Source organism: Eschscholzia californica, unplaced genomic scaffold (genome assembly GCF_041429995.1).
Source record: "Eschscholzia californica isolate CP2 unplaced genomic scaffold, dmEscCali1.0.p SCAF_4, whole genome shotgun sequence".
Taxonomy (NCBI): Eukaryota; Viridiplantae; Streptophyta; class Magnoliopsida; order Ranunculales; family Papaveraceae; genus Eschscholzia; species Eschscholzia californica.
Genome location: NW_028238461.1, coordinates 3,290,962 through 3,310,895, shown reverse-complemented (window position 1 = coordinate 3,310,895; position 19,934 = coordinate 3,290,962). Strand labels below are relative to the sequence as shown.

The 19,934-nt window shown below is 37.5% G+C and overlaps 1 protein-coding gene across 1 annotated transcript; it reads right to left on the bottom strand.

Moving 5' to 3' along the window:
* Positions 1–9,092: 9,092 nt before the first annotated feature.
* LOC147541618 (floral homeotic protein FBP1-like) lies at positions 9,093–10,898 on the bottom strand. The gene is made up of 2 exons (XM_086638558.1): positions 10,147–10,898; positions 9,093–9,221 (listed from the first exon to the last, which is right to left on the bottom strand). The coding sequence occupies exons 1-2, from the start codon at positions 10,817–10,819 to the stop codon at positions 9,139–9,141; spliced, it is 756 nt and encodes a 251-aa protein (XP_086494684.1). The 5' UTR covers positions 10,820–10,898; the 3' UTR covers positions 9,093–9,138.
* Between the last annotated feature and the right edge of the window lie 9,036 nt (positions 10,899–19,934).

The window sequence follows — 19,934 nt, the reverse complement described above, 5'->3', positions numbered from 1 at the left end:
TAGCACAAGAAATATGCCAAACATTAGGAGAGGATAGCTGGGTGATTTCACACCATCTTATATGATAGTCTATAATCTCTGTTCAATGATCAAACGAGCCCGACAATCCAGTTCAAGCGATTACTGTTTTGTTTAACAATCCAACACATTTCCTTCATTCTTTACATTGTCTTTTTTTTTTTTGCAAGAAATATTTCCATGATCAGTAAACATATTAACATAATCATAGGAAGGGGGAACAAAATACAAGATGCAAGTTCTTGTTCGACTATACAAAAAACACAAACGAAAAACTGAAAAATACTGTTTTAATCAGTCATTGATGAATCGGTGGTAGAGTTGAAAATCAAAAGCTATCAACAACATGCAAGAGATTTAACGTATCTGGGTAGATGAAGAATGGGCTGCTGCTACTGCTACTGCCGCATTTTATGCTCCTATACTGGATTGGTTACTCCCCGTACATCATGGTGCTTGTGTTTCATCGATCTCTGTTTTCATCGAAGCAAATTCATCACGATTAACGTATGGGTTGCATGATAATATTTTCCTCGTACGAAAAAAAAGAAGTATATCAAAATGTAGAAGACAGAGATAAATGATTTTCAATACCTAATTGTGATGGTTTCTTGCTCTCTGAACTCGATGATTCATTCTTGTGCTCTTCAGCTTCAGAAGATCGTACCATATCATCTAGCTCACCTTCCATCTTATGGAACTCTTCTTCTTCTTCAGAAATGATAATGTTAAATGAGTCTGGAAGTAAAGCTGCTAATTCATTCTTGTCGTTATCATCAAAAAAGTAATCCTCCTCTTCTTTATTCTTATTGAGCCAGAAGTCGCGGAACCATGTCGATGTCTTCACCAGATCCCACCATTCTGGAGAGAAATCCTCTACTTCATGGAAATGCTCTGGTATAAAGATAGGGGCGTCCGGGTTCAACGAAGACTTTATTTCTGATACGACTTCCATTTCCTTCTGGTTTGTTTCTTTTTCCAGTGCTATCTGAACAAAACAAACGAAAAGTTTCTTGCCAGATTAACAACAAATAACCGCAAATACAGATGAACTTGGAAAACCCCTAGATACGATATTGATTATTAGGAAGAATGTGGGAACAAAGACAACTTGTTTTGAAGAGATTTACACAGAGAAGAATTTCTGCAAATACAACATCGTTCAAATAACTTCCTGACAAACACAACATCATTCAAAACAAACGAAAAGTTTCTTGCCAGATTAACAACAAATAACCGCAAATACAGATGAACTTGGAAAACCCCTAGATACGATATTGATTATCAGGAAGAATGTGGGAACAAAGACAACTTGTTTTGAAGAGATTTACAGAGAAGAATTTCTGCAAACACAACATCATTCAAATAACATCATTCAAAGTATAGTTTACCAACCAGTCCTAATTGGTAAACTATACTTTGTAACGCCCCAAAACCTTAGCAGTTATCGCTATTGTCTCCTCCGCTTTTGACACCCCAGACTAAGTCTATGGGTATGGGGTTTTGTTCTTGGCGAAGGCACCACGAGCCCCCTCAAAAGGCCTAAGTGAAGGTTCTTATTCCAATACCTAGCTGATCCGCTACCATTAGCAGATCCGCTACCATTAGCAGATCCGCCTGATGTGATAGTCTAAGGTCCTGCGCCCGCACCTTTAATATATATAAGAGGATATTTGAAGAGACTAATTGTGCCTCCCGTTCACTCCACTTGAAGATAGTTCTAGTACTTACTAAGCTTTCACCTGTAGCCCAGACTCCGGACACTCTTGTCAGACTATCACAATCATATAATCGAGACACCGTTACTTCTTATGGTTCAATATCAAATATATATATATACCTCCCAAAATTTAGCCGAGAAAAACATATTCCAACTTGAAGTTCAATGAGTGGTAAGTTTAACACAAATAATTCAATATGACTCAGAGTGACATCCATCTTTAGAATGTTCACAAACCCATGCGTTTGAATCGCACGATTCTTTTGGAACGATAACGAGGTTTACCAAATTAGGAATTTAAGTAGGGAGGGTAGCCTGATTGAAAGAAATTCATTATAGTTAAAGTGTTCAACCAAGATGGTCCATATAGAAGGTTAGGGCTAAATCTAACAAAACCAGATATAATGTGGAAAATTGTATCTTCAAAACAAATTAAAATCCAAAATTGTAACCCTAGTTCGCTAAGATATCAAATATGTTTTCTCATAGCAATCGTTAGTCATATGTTTTCTAAGAGAATAATCACCAAACAATCGAATTCAATAGTTCCAATTATCAATCTGAAAAGTAGGTTGTTTTTTAAGATCTAAAATGAAAGGATCTAAAAAGAATTCAGATATCACATGAAGAAGAGATCGAACGGAATAAACCTAACCCTAGAAATCAACACATCGCAATAGGAAATGTTATAGGAGTAATGTAAAAATTATTGATGGTTTTAGGTTTCATTACCTTTGGAGAGATTAGAAGATCGGCGATGATCTCAGAGTTGAGTAAAATAGAAGAAGCTCAAATATGAGGGATTCGAAATGAATAATTAGATAGTGGGAGGTCTTAACGAACTTCTTCCATTCGGTTTGTAGTTTGTTTATAGGTCATCAATGGTTGACTTGACTTGTCAATGTTTCTAGAGTTTTTTTTGACAATACCCCCTTAGAGATACAAACTTTTTTTTGGACTACCCAAATTTGGATGGAATATTTTTTTTTACTTTTTCCAAATCCAATCAACCACATTTTTTTTTTCATACTGATAAAAATCGATGACATACTGTTATTGTCGACGAATTTTACAAAGAAATTCACATCTTCTTCCACCTCTTCTCCAAACACCACCACCATTATTGACTTCTCTCTCTCTCCCTCTCTCTCTTCGCTCAATCTCCTTCTTGTTTTCTTCCCCTCTCTTTCCTCCTTCACTCCCCTCACAACACCACCAACTCTCACCCCCACAACCACCACCATTACCGACTTTCTCTCTACTCGGTATCCTTCGTATTTTTGGTGAGTGATGAGTGGGTGGTTGGGGCTGTAGGTGGTGGCCCAAGGTTACCAGGGCGGTTGTCAGAAAACTCTAAAAACTCGATTTTTATTTCCAATCATGATTTTGTGTTCTTCAAAACCCTAGTTTCATAGTGGTGATTGTGAATAAGGAAAGAGAGGGACTAAAGATAAAGGGTTATTTCCCTTTTTACCCCTTAATGTGTGATCGATTCTCGCGTGGCCTCTTAAAATATGATAAAAAGTTACTTCGCCACCTCCTAAAGTATGAGAAATTCTGAGGGAGCCACGTGACATTTCTCTTTAATCTAATAAAGTTTCACTTCTTGGTGTAGTGGTTGGACACCTAATCTGCAACCTGGAGGTCCTAGGTTTGATTTCTAGAAGTGGAAATCTAGGATTTATTGAACTTGATTATTAAGTAGGTGGGATGTGCTTTAGGCCCCTTAGAGTTAACTTTAAATCGAATAATGTCAAATTGGATTCACTAATTTTTTTTCCACAAAAGTCTTACATACCCCAAACAACACCTAAATATCACATAGCTATTCAATTTAGACTTTTAACAATTACTGTATAAGTTGATTAATTGGGCATAGTATCTCCTATCTTTCCAACTTAGAATTCATGTTTAGATGTAAAGTTGGACTCTTTAATTATCAAATTCATAACTTATGTATCTTGAGTATTTTCTTGAGACTATTTGATCATTTTTTGTCCTTTGGACTTTATAGACATGGTTAAACATTTAGTTTTTCAAATTAGATAACATAAAACAGAGATGAGAATTAGCAATCCCAATTGAAATGAAATTCAAAAATAAATTTTGAAGAACGGAAAATGACACCACCATTACTCTTTTTTTTTTTTTTTGTTGAAAGGCCACCATTACTCCTAAAAGAAAATTTTAAGAACAGAAACCTCAGAAAATAAACGGGTTCGAATTAAACTCGGTACCTTTTCTTGGGCAGAAGTCAAAGTTGAGGAATTTATAGGGAGTTGAAGATCTGATTCTCTCTCCATTTTGAGCAACTGAATTTCCTTTCCCTTGTCTGATATAATATGGAAAAAACCAACCCAAGTTTCAATTTTTTTGATTTATGATCTTCTTCCTCCTCTTGTTCTACTTGTTGTGAATGGTCTACTTCTTTATTTATATGTGGAGTACTTAATGATAAATGTGTAATTGTTCTTTCTTTGTCTCCACGACTTTTAGCCTAGAGGTTGTTTGATAATTGACCCCACCTCCCTTCTCAAGAAATAAAATAAAATGACAACACAAGTAGGACGAGAAAAGACGTGGTAGCAAATAACCTAACATTAATACACATTGAAGGGTAAAATGGCCTCCTAATTTATGAACAACTATTTGTTTGAACTTTCGCCTTTTATGGAATTCAAGTTTGACCCTATTTTCCAAGACTCCGTCACATAATTGTTAGGGTCATAGTAAAGAGATTTGCCTTTAAATACTATAATAAATAAATTATTTTCATTCAGTTAGAATAATGGGATAGTTCAACATAAGAAAAAAAAAAAAAGTTAGAACAATGGGATCGCCCGAAACTCACAACAACCACCCGAAGGTGTGGCAACTGGCATCACCAACACTCATATCAATGTCATTGTCTGAGGTACTATTTCGCTCTTGTTTTGGGTTTAGTTAGCTGTACTTTTGATCTCTATCCTCTCGACCTCTTCCCCTGAATAACCGTTTTTTCTTTTCCCTCTCTCTTAAACTACTTTCTAGATCTTCGTGTTTTCTGGAGGAGGGCCTCCTACGGATTTTCCTCTTTGTTGTTTATGTTATATCTATAATAAGATCTTGGAGTGTAGGTTTTAGAGAGAGATTTTATGGAATCAAATCTTATTCCACACAGTTCTTCTTATTGGATTTTTTCTCTTCCTCTTGTTCTTCTCTCTCTAACATGGATCACATATGCATTTTTTAAAGTTACAAAAATTAAATTCGATGGAGGACTTAATCAACTAGTTGGTGATTTTATATGTTTATGGAATGGAAGTATGAATACAGATGTCAGTGAGAAAAGAATATTCAATATTGTTGAATTCTACGATGAACAATTCAAGAAGATTGAAGATGAAATTACAAGTCAAGAGAAGAGAACGATCAAGATTTCACTTTTACTAGTATTATATTATTGTTGCAATTTTCTTTTTGTCGACCTTTAGGGTCTTTAATTCTCGATCTATAGGATCTTTGTGTCTGTGTCTTGTCAATTTCTTTCCCTTCATGAGACACTTTACATTTGAAGGTATGTAACTCTCATGTAGTTCTCAAAGAAATAAGAATTATCATCCATGTCACATGTGATTGAATCACTTATGAATGAAATATGGTTTCAAATGGTTTAAAAAAAAAATGCTCCACACAAAAAGATATTATGGTGTGTTTGGTTGACGGAAACACGAATCCGTGAATTCATGATTCTACGGATTCATGAATCGATAATATTTTTTGGGTTGTTTGACAACTAATAAGAATCATATGATTTATTATTATTTAAGTATTTTTAAGCGTTTATTTAAAAAGTATTGTTCTCAAAACTAGTTTTTTCCAATATCGTTTCATTCGAGAACCCTCCGTTTTCTTCATAATTTTTTTTTCGAAAACTATTTCAAATTTTTTCCGTAAACAATTTTTTTTTTTTTTTCAAAAATAGTTTTTCCCGAAAATAAATTTTTTCCCCGAATTTTTTTTTTCTTTTCGAAAACCACTTTTTTCGGCAACCGAGATTTCATGAAACCTCTTTTTTCACGAAAATAGTTTTTTCCCGGAAACCGTTTTTTGTGAAAAAACAGTCTTAATGAAGCAAAAAAGTTTTCAGGAAATTTCAATTAGGGGTGGGAAAACGGTCTGAGAACCCGGGATCCGGCCCGATCTGCCCAGACCGTTTGGACCCGCAGACCGAAGGCTACACGAGCCGGGCTTACCCGACCCGTGGAAATCGGGCTTATAAGGAGGGACTCGGGCATGCCCTCAATTCCGAGTCCCGACTCGCTAGACCAGCCTGCTACCCGTTCGCGTCTACCTGCCCGCCACCCGAGTCCGCGTGTGAGACCGATACCCGACTACCCGATCCGCCCGGCTACCCTACTCGTACCCAACTTAGGATCCGCGTGCAATAGTATAGATCCAACGACTGAGATAGGGCTCCTCTTCAAGTTATATCTCAGCCATTGGATCTAAACCACTTGATCCTTCATCTCTTATAAAAGCCTCCCCCAGATCAGAAACCCTAAGTCTAAACCTAACGCCTATCTCTCTCTCTCTCTCCGTCTCCTTTTCTCATCAACCATGAACTTACCCTAAATCCTTAAGACTCACTTACCACTTGGGTCAACCATGAACTTACCCTAAATCCTCCGACTCCATTATCCAACAACAAAAGGTTCAAAGTCTACAACAATGGTTAGTAGTGTTAGTATTTAGTAAAGTTATTACTTTGTTAGTTCGTTACTTCTGCATGTGGGCACGACTTACGAATAAAGAGCAAAGAAGATGGATAAGTTGATGTTTGTCTAACTGTATAGATATACGCCGATGATCTACGGATCAAATGACGCGGTTAAGTCTTCGAACTCAACTTTGAACGATGAGGTTTATGATATTCTGTTGTTACTTTTTTTTTATTTTGATGTGATGATTGATGATGTTATGTAGTTTATGAAACAAATCTGAAACAGTAAAAAGAAATATCAAATCTGTTTCAGAAACAACAATGAAATATCTTTGATATTGTTTTTCTTTTTCTTTTTTGATGATGATATGTAGTTTCTGAAACACATCTGAAACAGATAAAGAAACTTCAGATCTGTTTCAGAAACGATAAAGAAATATCGTATATTTAGGTTTAGGTTGTGTTGTTTAGTTTTTGTGATTCATTTGTAGTTCCTGAAACAGATCTGAACTCATTTATGAGTCAGATCTGTTTGATCAGACATATCGAAATCAACCATTGATCTGTCTGATCAAATAGATTTGTGATCTATTTTAGAAATATTGGTGAAGTGTATCTGATTTGGTTGATTTTGTTATTTGTCATGTAATCATGATGTAACATGAATGAAGATATAGTGGATTTTTTTTTCTTTCTGAAACAGATTTTAATTGTTGAAGTCTGATCTGTTTGATCAGACAGATTTAACCATTGATCTGTCTGATCAAACAGATCAGAGATCTGTTTCAGAAAGACTAGGTAGTTGATAAATTAGTATGCTTTTTTTTTTTTTTTTTTTTTTTTTTTTTTTTCTATCTACAACATATATTATTTGATTTTTAAAATTATATTTTTTCTTTTCTAAAACAGGTCTTTAGTTGGATTCAACAGATATTACTTGATTTTTAATTTTTTTTTTTCTAAAACAAGATTTTAATTGGATTCGAAAGATTGGTGGAAACATCAACTTAATGTTACTTTGAAGGAGTTTGATCGGTTAAACGACGGATTTCCTGAAGCAACTCCTAGCACGTCTCAAGTTCAATCGCTCGATTAACGAAGGAGAGATATGTAACTTTTTGTTATTATTTTGGATCTTTTGAAAATATGCACTTTTTGTTATTATTTTGGGCTTTTTGATAATTATGTACTTTTGTTAAAAACATACATATATGAAATGTTATTTTAAGTAATTATTTGTTTTTATATTAGAAAATTTGTTTGTTTTTTTTATATTTTTCAAGTAAAGCTACCCGAGTCCGATGGAGCCCGCTCGGGCAGGCGGGCTCGGACGGGCTACAAGACCTAAATTGGTGACTTTTGTCTGGCCTGATCTGCCCGACAACTTGACGCGGGCTAGGCATACTCGTGCCCGAACCCGCCCGAGTCCGGCTATATTATGCCCGAGCCCGTCCGATTCCCGCCCCTAATTTCAAGGAAAACAAATGATATTTAAAAAACGGGTTTGGAGAAAAAATAGTTTTCAAGGAAAAATCTGTTTTCGGGAAAAAAAATCGAATTCGCAAAAAAAATGGTTGTCGAAAAAATCGGGGTTTGGAAAAAAATGATTTCGAGGAAAAAAACCATGTTTTGAAGAGTTTTTGGGAAAAAAACGATTTTTGAAAAAAAAATATTTTTAAAATAATTATTTTGTAAGAAGGAAATATTTTTTTTGTTGATTTTATGTTTGAAATTTAGGTTTATTAATCCAAAATCCTAGCAAATCCTAGGGGGTAAGGTGAGATTTTGGTCCAATACAAATTTTGAAACTAAAAATCCTTAAGATTCAAGAGTCCTAAGATTCTTGGTAGCCAAATAGACCAAGAATTCTTGATTCCTACCAAAACCCACTTTTGTTAAGAATCCTGCAACTAAACACTAACTTCATTAGAAGATAAATGATTGACATAAACAAAGATGAGTAGTGATTTAGAGAGCTAGAGCTCTCGCAATATAGCTTGACATGTATTAGTTTCATGTACAAAGGTTACGGTTAACCAGTATTACTGGAGCTTGAAATGTTGTAGTTTGAGACCGAAATGAATATTTTGATTATGAGGGACCTTAAATTTAATAGGGTCCTTGTTAAAAGGAAGTAGAAGATCAGAGTGAGGAGATCCAGATTCATCATGACTATCCAAGAATTTCAATGTTTGAATTTTTTTTTTTTTGATGAGAGGATAATGTAAGACTTGGTTGATCTTATCAATTGTTAGAGTTACTAAAAATTGTGAAGTTTTTTTTTTGATGAAATTAAAAATTGTGAAGTTGGTAAAAGATTATTTATTCCTTTCAACACTTTTTGCATGAGCACTCACAAAATTCTAACTTCACATGATTTTTTTGTTGTTGAAAGTTCACATGATTTTTATGGCTATTGCATCTGTGCTGTTGCTTTTTTATGGTTATTGCTTTTTAGTGTCTGTATATATTTGCCTTCAGAAATTTCATGCACAATGAATTTGAAACATAATTTTAACTTTAATCAAATTAGATTGGGTGAAAGACACGAGATGTTGGAGAAAACTATATTTGTGATGCAACGGAGTAAATTGGTTCCCCATGGTAAATGTAATCGTATCATTGACATGAATTTGAAACAAAAAGTTCAACTTAACAGAACCAGATTAGCTTATGTAAGAAGATGATAACTGTCAAATCACATAGGATTATATCCACTTTTTGTAGCCAGAAATGAATTGCAATAATGATCACTTTCTTGTCCCATGCTTGTAATCTTCCCTGAATAACAATAAGATATCACAAAAAATTAGATTGAAGAAAAATAACAAATACTTTTACTCGTAGATCCATGGGTGAAGATTATATTAGATTGAAGAAAAATAACAAATACTTTTACTCGTAGATCCATGGGTGAAGATTACTAATAAAACAATATTACGATAGATGGAATAAAATAAAGAGAAATAACATAACTACAGAAACGACTCAAATTCCCTAATGCATTCAATTATTATTATATATAGAGTGGGAATGTTTGAGTAGGAATTGTGTTGGTGGGACTTTTAAAGCTTAGGGAATAGTACAATAAGGTGTCTCTAAAGGCACCCCTTTTCTTTTGCTATTAGTACATCCCTCTCTTGGTCTTTTGTGGGCTTTGGACTCGATGATCTAAAAATTGGTTAGTTGACTAAGGTTAGTAAGTCAAGAAAGACCAAAAATCAAATTGATCAACCCGCATCAAGTCAACAGGGAGGTTGAATCTGAAGGAGGTCTGTCATTCAAATACAGAATTGAGAGCCGACACGATTGTTTTAGTCCCGAAATCCTATCAAAGATCTCAGTCAGTGAGGATCTTAAGTATTTATTAAACTTGAGCTTGAAGAATCTTTTAAAGGGGAAACATCTCCTAAGAAATCTACAAACTAGGAAACATAATATATCAAGAATCTTCGAGAACTCCTAAATATTGAAAATATGAGATAAATCTCAAAGGGACTACGAAAAAGTTATTTCAAGCCAACACATTGGATCTCAACCGCCTCTTCATCACCGTCTATTTAGAAGAAGGAAGAAGGCACCTTTAACACTAATTAGAGGCGGATTTAAAACTTTACAACAATTAATGAACTATTGCCAATAATAATTACAAATAAAAAACTAATCTGTTATTATAGAAACATATTTAATTCTGACATAAAATTACCTGTTGGATTAAATTCATTGAGTAGTAATGGAGGCAGAGGAGGTAGCTGATTTTCTTTCATTATCTCACCATGATCTCTTCCCAAATACATAGAAGCTTCGAGGTTGTGATTGCCCTCGTCATTCTCTTCCTCATGGTCGTCTTCTGCCTCCGTGCTCATATCTATACTACTACAACCACTACTACCATCGATTTCTGTCGACGATGAGGATGGTGATGGTGATATGAACTTGTCTAATTTGTTAAACACACTTTTTTTCAAATTGATCAATTTAGTTTCTAAACTCAATAATTTATTCATGGAATCGATTTCTTCTATGTCTATGTTATTCAACCATAACTTACAACAACAACCACCACCTGAAGGTGAGTCAATATTACCAACATTCATATCAATGTCATGATTGTCTGAGGTACTATTTCTCTCTCGTTTTCGGTTCGGTTTAGTTCTTCTTTCTGTAAGATATCGATCAATGATTACATCGGGAGATTGAGGAGCGAACGAGTAGGCCTTCCCACCTCGAGAGAACGAGACAACAACAATCATAGCGTCATCTTGTTCTATACAAACATCGGCTACTTTTTTGAATAAACCTTGGCGTCTCTTTGTGAATGCCACCATTCTTTTTTGATTGTCATCAATCTTCTCAATGTATATTTTCTTCCTCCCCATTGATTTTTTTTTTTTGTTGTTGTTGAATTGGTATTCTAGTAGGTAGTTAAACTTATTGTACAAAGTTTCTGGCGGCCTGGTAATCAAACTATATACTGTACACCCTATTATATATATAGAGTCAGAAAGAGGGAAAGTTGGAGTTATAGTAAAATTGTAGTTTGGGGGGAACTTTCATAAAAAAACATTGTTTTGTTTTAGAAGTTGTTCACTAAAAAGGGAAACCCTAAATTTTAGAAACTGATAAAATTATGTGTAGATAAAATAGGCAGGTGTGGGCTATAAGTAGGTGGAGAGATATTTTTGCGCCTACTTCTTTTTTTTCAAGTGGCATTATTATTTTCCTGCCTAAGTTGTTCACTAAAAAAGGGAAAGTCTAAAATTTTTAGAAAGTGATGAAATTTTAGAAATACTATGACCCATCTTGAAGATGATGGGTCATATTTGATGGAAGCTAGTTAAAGCGAGCTATATAAATATGGGGTAGTAGAGAGTCTTCTCTCATGGGGGGATTGCAGGGCTAGTAAAGATCTTAAGAAAACTGATGGAGCAAAACGACAACGGGCGAATCACGAAAGCTTGAAGATGCAGGAGGTTGAAAATTCGATAATGCACTTTGATATTGACTGAAGGAGATTCAGCTAAGGCCCTTGGAATGGCCGTAATTTCTGTCGAAGGTCGCAACTACTATGGTGTAGTGTTCCCTTTGTGATATAGAGAAATTTTTAGAAACTTTCTATAACGTTCCATCCCTTCCATGGTTGATGGTCTAAAACTAGGCCAAAGGTTGATTCTTTTCTGTTCCTTCAAGCGTAATTTTGTTAAAGAAGCAAAGGTTACACAATCTTCGGGTTAAGTTTCAGACCATTCGGCCTACTATCACGGTGAACAGAGTCTTGCTAGTACGTACCATCATTGGCATGACGCAGTATTACGTGGGAAGCAAGTAAGCAACAACACAAACCTTTTGCAACCACATGGTCAATTTGGTACCTGAGATGAGGGAGGTAAAGATCATGCAAGTGATAGGTATATTTATATGCGTCTTTCTCCAATCACGCGATTCCTGTTCCCTAAACATGATGATATCCTTCTCGACTACTTGAACGAAGACGGGCAGTCCATTGAACCTACTTGGTATGTGCCAGTTATACCTAGAGTTATAGTGAATGGAAGTGAAGGAATTGGAACTGGGTGCATGAAGCTCATATATCCCAAACTATAATCCAAGGGAGATAGTACCGAATGTGAAGCGATTATTGAATGGAGAAGAAAGGTGTCGATGGACTCATGGTACTTGAAGGTAGAGGTTTAGGAGCCAGTGATTACGTGTGGGAATTGTCGGTGGAATTTGGGTTTCCAAATTGGTTACCAAAATTGAATAGGCAGTTTTCAATTGGATTGAGGGCGGTTTCAAGCCAAAGCCAATAGGCGTTTTCATGGCATCAATTGGCAGTCGGTGGTTACCAATTAGAATGTTGGTTTCTAAATTCCTAAAGTTATGGTCGGCTTATAATATATTTAAATAGGGGCCTTGAGTGCTTTGTTAAACATCAACACAAGCAACAACAACTCTTCTTTAGAGAGAGCTAAAGAGAGAGAGAGCAAGTGAGAGAGAAATTTTTTGTTCATAGTTTTGAGCGGTGTTAAATTTCTCGGTCGTCGAAGATTTAGTATAGAAGGTTATTACTATACGGTACCATCTTGGGACGAACTTGCGGGTTGTGTGAGTCGTCTTCATCTATCCTTCAATAAAGATTTCTTGTTCGCCCGAGGACGTAGGCTTTAAAGCCGAACCTCGTTAAATTCTGTTCGCATATTTAGATTTGGCTTAGCTTTTCGATAATTTTCATAATCGGATCAATTTCTAGGATAGGTTCGATAGCTTCCGCGACTTTCAGTTATAACAATTGGTATCAGAGCCTTGTTGAGATTGAACGAAGAAGAAGATGGGATCGAGAAGTGGTACGGTCAAAGCAGGGAAATATGAGATAGAGAAGTTCAATGGGAAAAACGATTTTTCTTATTGGCGGATGCAGATGAAGAATTTGCTAATCTCGCAGAAATTACACAAGACGTTGACGGGAAAGAAACCAGGAGATATGTCAGATGAGGATTGGGAAGAGTTCGAAGCACGGGCTACCATTATGTTGTGTCTTGAGAGGGACGTGGCGTTCCTAGTAGACGAAGAAACAACGGCGGCGGGTGTGTGGTTAAAGCTAGAAAGCAGTTTCATGACGAAAACTTTAACGAATCGGGTCTACTTAAAATCCAAATTATTCACATGTAGAATGGAAGAGGGTTCTTCTATTCAGGAATATGTGAATAGGTTTGACAGGATTATCTCAGATTTGAAGGATATTGATGTTAAGGTTGAGGATGAGGACCAAGCCCTCATATTGTTACTTTCATTGCCTAAATCCTATGAGAACCTTGTTCAAACTTTGATGCTTGTTGGTGACAGTCTAAGCATGGAAGAGACGAGAAATTCGCTATTAGCGGATGACCTTCGTAAGGTTGCTACTAGCAGTATGGCGTCGGGTGGAGTAGACAAGGAACAAGCACAAGGGTTGTTTGTAACGAGGGGGAGGAGTAATGAAAGGGGAAAGGAAAGGGCGGGAAATCTAGATCCAAATCTAGAGGCTCTTTCAAGAAAACGTGCTTTAGTTGTGGTGAGCTTGGCCACTTTAAAGCGGCTTGTCCAAAGAGAAAGTTGAAGCAAAAGAACGAAGGCTACAAGGAGAAACAAGAGATGCAAGAGGCGGGATATGTGTCAGAAGAGGCGGACGAATGTTTCTCGGTGACAGAGGTGTCTGAGAAGATCTTCGATAAGTGGATGCTTGATTCAGGGGCGTCACACCATATGTGCCCAAATAGGGAGTGGTTTACTACCTATAGGAGTATAGATGGTGGTACAGTTATACTGGGTGATGATAGTATATGTAAAACTGTGGGACTCGGAACAATACGGATCAAGATGCACGATGGAGTGGTGAGAACATTGACGGACGTAAGACACATACCCGATTTGCGGAAAAATCTAATTTCCCTTGGTGTGTTGGAGCGGAACGGCTGTAAGATAATTATAGAGAATGGCTCCATAAAAGTCGTTAAGGGTTCTTTGGTGGTAATGAGAGGTACTCGTTACGGTAATTTATACAAACTTTTGGGGACAACAATTACTGGAGATGTAGCAGTAGGAATCAGTGGAAGGGATCCAACGGCTAGTACGAGGCTTTGGCATATGCGCCTTGGGCATATGTCAGAAAAGGGTTTATCTTTAATGTGCGGGAAAGGCTTGTTGAAGGACATGAAGAAGCCTTGCATGGAGTTTTGTGAGCATTGTGTGTTCGGGAAGGCACACAGGGTGACGTTCTCTTCAAGCAAGCACAGGAGCAAAGAGGTATTAGACTACGTACATACCGATGTCTGGGGACCGGCAAAGTTACCTTCCAAGGGTGGTTCCAGGTATTTTGTTACATTCGTTGATGATCATTCGAGATTTGTCTGGCTTTATTTTCTGAAGCATAAGAATGAGGTATTCAACACGTTCCTGGTGTGGAAAGCAATGGTTGAGAACAAAACTGGTCGAAAGCTGAAGACGTTAAGGTCGGATAATGGGACCGAGTACACGGATGGGGCATTCAAGGAGTTTTGTAATCAGGAAGGCATTGTGAGGCACTGGACAGTAGTAAACACACCTCAACAGAATGGAGTCGCAGAGAGATTGAACCGTACACTACTTGAGAAGGCTAGATGTATGCGCTCCAATTCGGGATTAGGCGTAGAATGGTGGGCAGAATCTGTTGCTACAGCTTGTTATATTGTGAACATGTCCCCACATTCTTCTTTAGATGGCGGCATACCTTACGAGGTGTGGTCAGGTGAACATGCAGATTACAGGAGACTTAGGGTTTTCGGTTGTACGGCCTATTACCATGTTAAAGGTAACAAACTTGACAATAGAGCAAAGAAGGCAATTTTCTTAGGATATGCTACAGGATTCAAGGGTTATCGGCTATGGTGTACGGAAGACAAGAAGTTTGTAATCAGCAGAGATGTGGTGTTTGATGAGTCGTCTATTGTAGCCATGGCGAAAGCTACGGTGCCTAGTTGTGGTGATGTTGGGTCTACTAAAGCTCAAGTAGTGGAAGTAGAAACCGAAGACCAACCGGTTTCTAGGAATCATGATCAGGTGGAGCATCAGGATAATACTCAGGATGAGGAAATTGATGAACCCGATCATGAGGAGGTTCAAGGGGAAGGTACACAAGTTTTACAACAACAACAGCAGGATGTTTCGGTACACACTAGGCCGAAACGGTTATATAAGCCGGTACAGAGGTTAGGGTCAGACAAACCTCTTAGGCATTACGGACAGGCAAATCTGGTTGAATATGCACTCTCGGTGGAAGACGACGAGTCGGTCACCTTCAAACAAGTTATTACCGCGGAGGAAAGAGAGAGTTGGTTGGTTGTTATGCAAGAAGAGATGGAGTCTCTTCACAAGAACAAGACATGGGAGGTTGTCCCATTGCCCGAAGGTAAGTCTGTTATTGGTTGTAAATGGGTGTACAAGAAGAAAGAGGATTCTTTCGAGATCAAGGGTACAAGGTATAAGGCAAGACTAGTGGCCAAGGGTTATGCACAGAAAGAAGGGGTCGACTACAATGAGATTTTCTCACCGGTCGTGAAACATACTTCTATTCGGGTGCTATTGAGTATTGTTGCTCACAGGGATCTTGAGCTGGAACAACTCGATGTTAAAACCGCCTTCTTGCACGGAGATTTGGAAGAAGAAATTTATATGGCTCAACCTGAGGGATACAAGGTAGAGGGTAAAGAAAATCAAGTATGTCGTTTGAGAAAGTCTCTTTACGGATTGAAACAATCCCCTCGCCAATGGTACAAACGATTTGATTTTTTCATGCTAAAGCATGGTTTTCGTAGAAGTGACTATGATTGTTGTGTATACATAAAGAAGCTTCGCGAAGGTGACTTTATTTATCTCCTTTTGTATGTGGATGACATGCTTATTGCTTCTAGAAGCATGGTGGAGATAGATAAGTTGAAATCTCAACTCAGTCAAGAGTTTGAGATGAAAGACATGGGCGCTGCAAAGAAGATACTGGGAATGGAGATTAAGAGAGAGCGGTCAAGTAAGAAACTGTACTTGAATCAGAAAGGTTACATCGAACGAGTAGTTTCTCGATTCGGGATGCAGGATGCGAAGGCGGTGTCAACACCTTTGGCACCACACTTCAGGCTCTCGGGAAGACAATCTCCCACTACTACGGTGGAGAAGGATCATATGGATCGTGTACCGTATGCTAGTGCAGTTGGCAGTTTGATGTACGCTATGGTGTGCACTCGTCCAGATATTTCACAGGCGGTCAGTGTGGTTAGTAGGTTTATGGCAAACCCGGGGAAGACACATTGGGAAGCTGTGAAGTGGGTCTTGAGGTACTTGAAGGGTACTGTTGATACGGGTTTGTGCTTTGGTGGAGACACATGTCAGGTAAGCGGTTATGTTGACTCAGATTATGCTGGCGATCTAGATAGAAGACGATCTACTACTGGTTATGTATTTAGGGTACATGGTGCTCCAGTTAGTTGGCGATCGATGTTACAATCTACAGTTGCGTTATCTACTACGGAGGCCGAGTATATGGCTATGGCCGAGGGTGTGAAGGAAGCATTGTGGTTGTGGGGTCTTCTGGATGATCTAGGGATTAAGCAGGAGTGCGTGGATGTATGGTGTGATAGTCAAAGTGCGATCCACTTGGCGAAGAATCAGGTTCATCATGCTCGTACTAAGCATATCGATGTCAGGTATCACTTTGTACGAGATGTCATAGAGGAAGGTGATGTTTCTCTAATGAAGGTACACACAGATGAGAATCCCGCGGACATGTTGACTAAAGTGGTGACATGTAGCAAGTTTCAGCATTGCCTGAAATTGCTACAAATCGGCTCGTGTTAAGTTGCCCGAAAGGGCGTAATGGAGACAAGGTAAACTTTATGTGAAGGATTGGTAGAACTACGGTAGGCTTGATCCTATAAAAGGGTACGTAGGCAGCCATGGTCATATGGTGCAGTCGGATGAAGCAGATATATCTTACAAGAAGTATCCTGGTGTTCGTCCAAAATTTGAAGTCTATCAAATTGTGTACGAGGTGGAGAATTGTGGGAATTGTCGGTGGAATTTGGGTTTCCAAATTGGTTACCAAAATTGAATAGGCAGTTTTCAATTGGATTGAGGGCGGTTTCAAGCCAAAGCCAATAGGCGGTTTCATGGCATCAATTGGCAGTCGGTGGTTACCAATTAGAATGGTTGGTTTCTAAATTCCTAAAGCTATGGTCGGCTTATAATATATTTAAATAGGGGCCTTGAGTGCTTTGTTAAACATCAACACAAGCAACAACAACTCTTCTTTAGAGAGAGCTAAAGAGAGAGAGAGCAAGTGAGAGAGAAATTTTTTGTTCATAGTTTTGAGCGGTGTTAAATTTCTCGGTCGTCGAAGATTTAGTATAGAAGGTTATTACTATACGGTACCATCTTGGGACGAACTTGCGGGTTGTGTGAGTCGTCTTCATCTATCCTTCAATAAAGATTTCTTGTTCGCCCGAGGACGTAGGCTTTAAAGCCGAACCTCGCTAAATTATGTTCGCATATTTAGATTTGGCTTAGCTTTTCGATAATTTTCATAATCGGATCAATTTCTAGGATAGGTTCGATAGCTTCCGCGACTTTCAGTTATAACATTACGAGTGCCTACTGTCAATGTTGATAGGTACCTTAATACTTGAGAAGGTTCAAGAGCTTTGTTCGGAAAATACGGTGAAGTGGATGAACGAAGACGTTCGACACCAAAATTGCTGTGGGTAAAAGATCTCGACACCCTAGATAAGTATTTTTTAACTGCTTGAGAGAGTGATTCAGATTTTTGATTTAGAAGAAGATTTGAGTGATTAGACTTGAGAAATTTGTTTCAAAATCTTGATGAAACTCTTATGAGTTTTTAATTGTTCAACAAGGATATTGTAATTGGTGTTCTAGATTGTAGTTAGCAGCAAGAGTCTAAGTAGTAGTAGTATGATGGACAGATGGATGGACCCTTTTTATGAATCCATGTACATATTCAAACTTCAAAAAGTTCGGGTAAGATTTCGTTGATTCCAAGTAAGTTTCGTTGTGGTGCAAGATCAATAATTGTAAATGGACGGTTTTGTTATGAGTAGTTGTTTTGTTAGTTCCACTTGTACAATTATCTCGGTCCTCGATTATCACCTAAGTCTTGACGCTGATTTTTTTTGTTGCCTTTGCATCCAGTTTGATCAAACTCATTAAGTGTGACAGACCTTTGAATCCAGTGTGATTATGTCGAATTTAAAATTTCAAGTGAATTTATTTGAAAGCTAGTTTACTCTCGATTTTTTGAGCCAGTCGTTCATATGATTACCGATATCTGCTTGTCATTACTGTTGTTCTCTGGTTATTAATCGATAAGTCGATTTCTCTCTGTCTTGGCTTGATTCGGACAAAGTTTCCTTTCTCTAACTTTATAGAGAGATAAACTATTAAAGAATAAAGATAAGTCAATATTCCTTCTTTCGGGCTAACCGAGATAGGTGTTTAATGTAGTCGAGGCAAGAATAAATTCTCTTTCCTTAAGACATTTTACACCCCCGTAACAGTACCAAACGTTAGGGTGAATGCCTTCGGGATACAACGACTAACCTTTCAGAATTTTAAGATGGTACTTCTATATTCTGAAAGCGGGCGAACCTTTGTCAGTATTATGAGCTCTTTGACTTATGCGGATGATCTTCTAGATGCTTTGGAAATTCAGATTTCACTCGAGACTTCTTTCTTCCTTTTCCAGATATTCTAGTCTATCCAGAACCTCTAGAAAATACTTCTTTAATTAGATATTCTAGGCTAACCAGAACCTCTAATTGTTAGAAGGGAAGAGAAGAAGAGAATGAATTGAATTGATGTTCTAGACGACCTATGAAGAACTTCTTTCTTCCTTTTCTAGATATTCTAGTCTATCCAGAACCTCTAGAAAATACTTCTTTAATTAGATATTCTAGGCTAACCAGAACCTCTAATTGTTAGAAGGGAAGAGAAGAAGAGAAGAGAATGAATTGATTGAAAATTGGAGTGGATTTGGTTGGTTTATATAGGAGTTGAATGGATGCATAGTGTCTGTTGGGTTAAAAGACATATCTGTTCGGAATTAGGGACCAAACAGGAAGTATAACTGATTGTTGAAGTCGGTTATAATCTGGGACGTCGGATCTGGGTGAAAATCTCGGGTGGAACGCCCACCGTCAGATCAATACCGAAATGTGCCCACAGATTTGGATGCGCGTGGTATTCGCTCAAACGACCCCTGATCTAACTTGTCCCGTTTGACGTTTCAGACCCTGACTTAACCGTTTTTTCACCCAAACTTCAAACTCGAATTTCTCATTCATCCGGAATCGGATTCGAGTAATTCTTTGCTCTAAATTTAAGAGCTCGACGAGACGAACGCAATGGCGCGTTCGGTTTCTGAATTTGACGAGTCGGGTCGAGCCAAAATTGGCTCCGATTCCAACAATTACTATCCTAAATTAATTGGTTACTTCAGTTATCTACATAAAAAAAAAACTTGCCACCAATCAATTCAATGATCGTCACGATGAAGAGTATGTCCAAGGTGCGTTTCGACGTTTCGTGAAGTTATTTAGACCATTAGGAACCTTTTCTTTTCAACTACTTCTATATTCAATTTAAGAGTGACATGTACATTAAGTAGAGAGATTTTAGAGATCTCCATTGGAGACCAAAATAAATTAGAGCGTCTCTATATTGACACTCTCTATATTGACACTTCATCAACCGGTCTCGTTACATACCCATACACCATTTTAGATAATAAAGTGATTTACATGGCTCATTTGAGAAGTCATTCTCATAAATACAAATTCCATCCAATTTGAATAATCCGAAAGAATTAAAATTAAAACAGTCATTTTTAACACATGAATGTCCAACTTGTCACATTTATTTTATGTGAGTGTTTAGTAAAGTGTGAGAATGAAAACGAACTTGCTTATATATTGA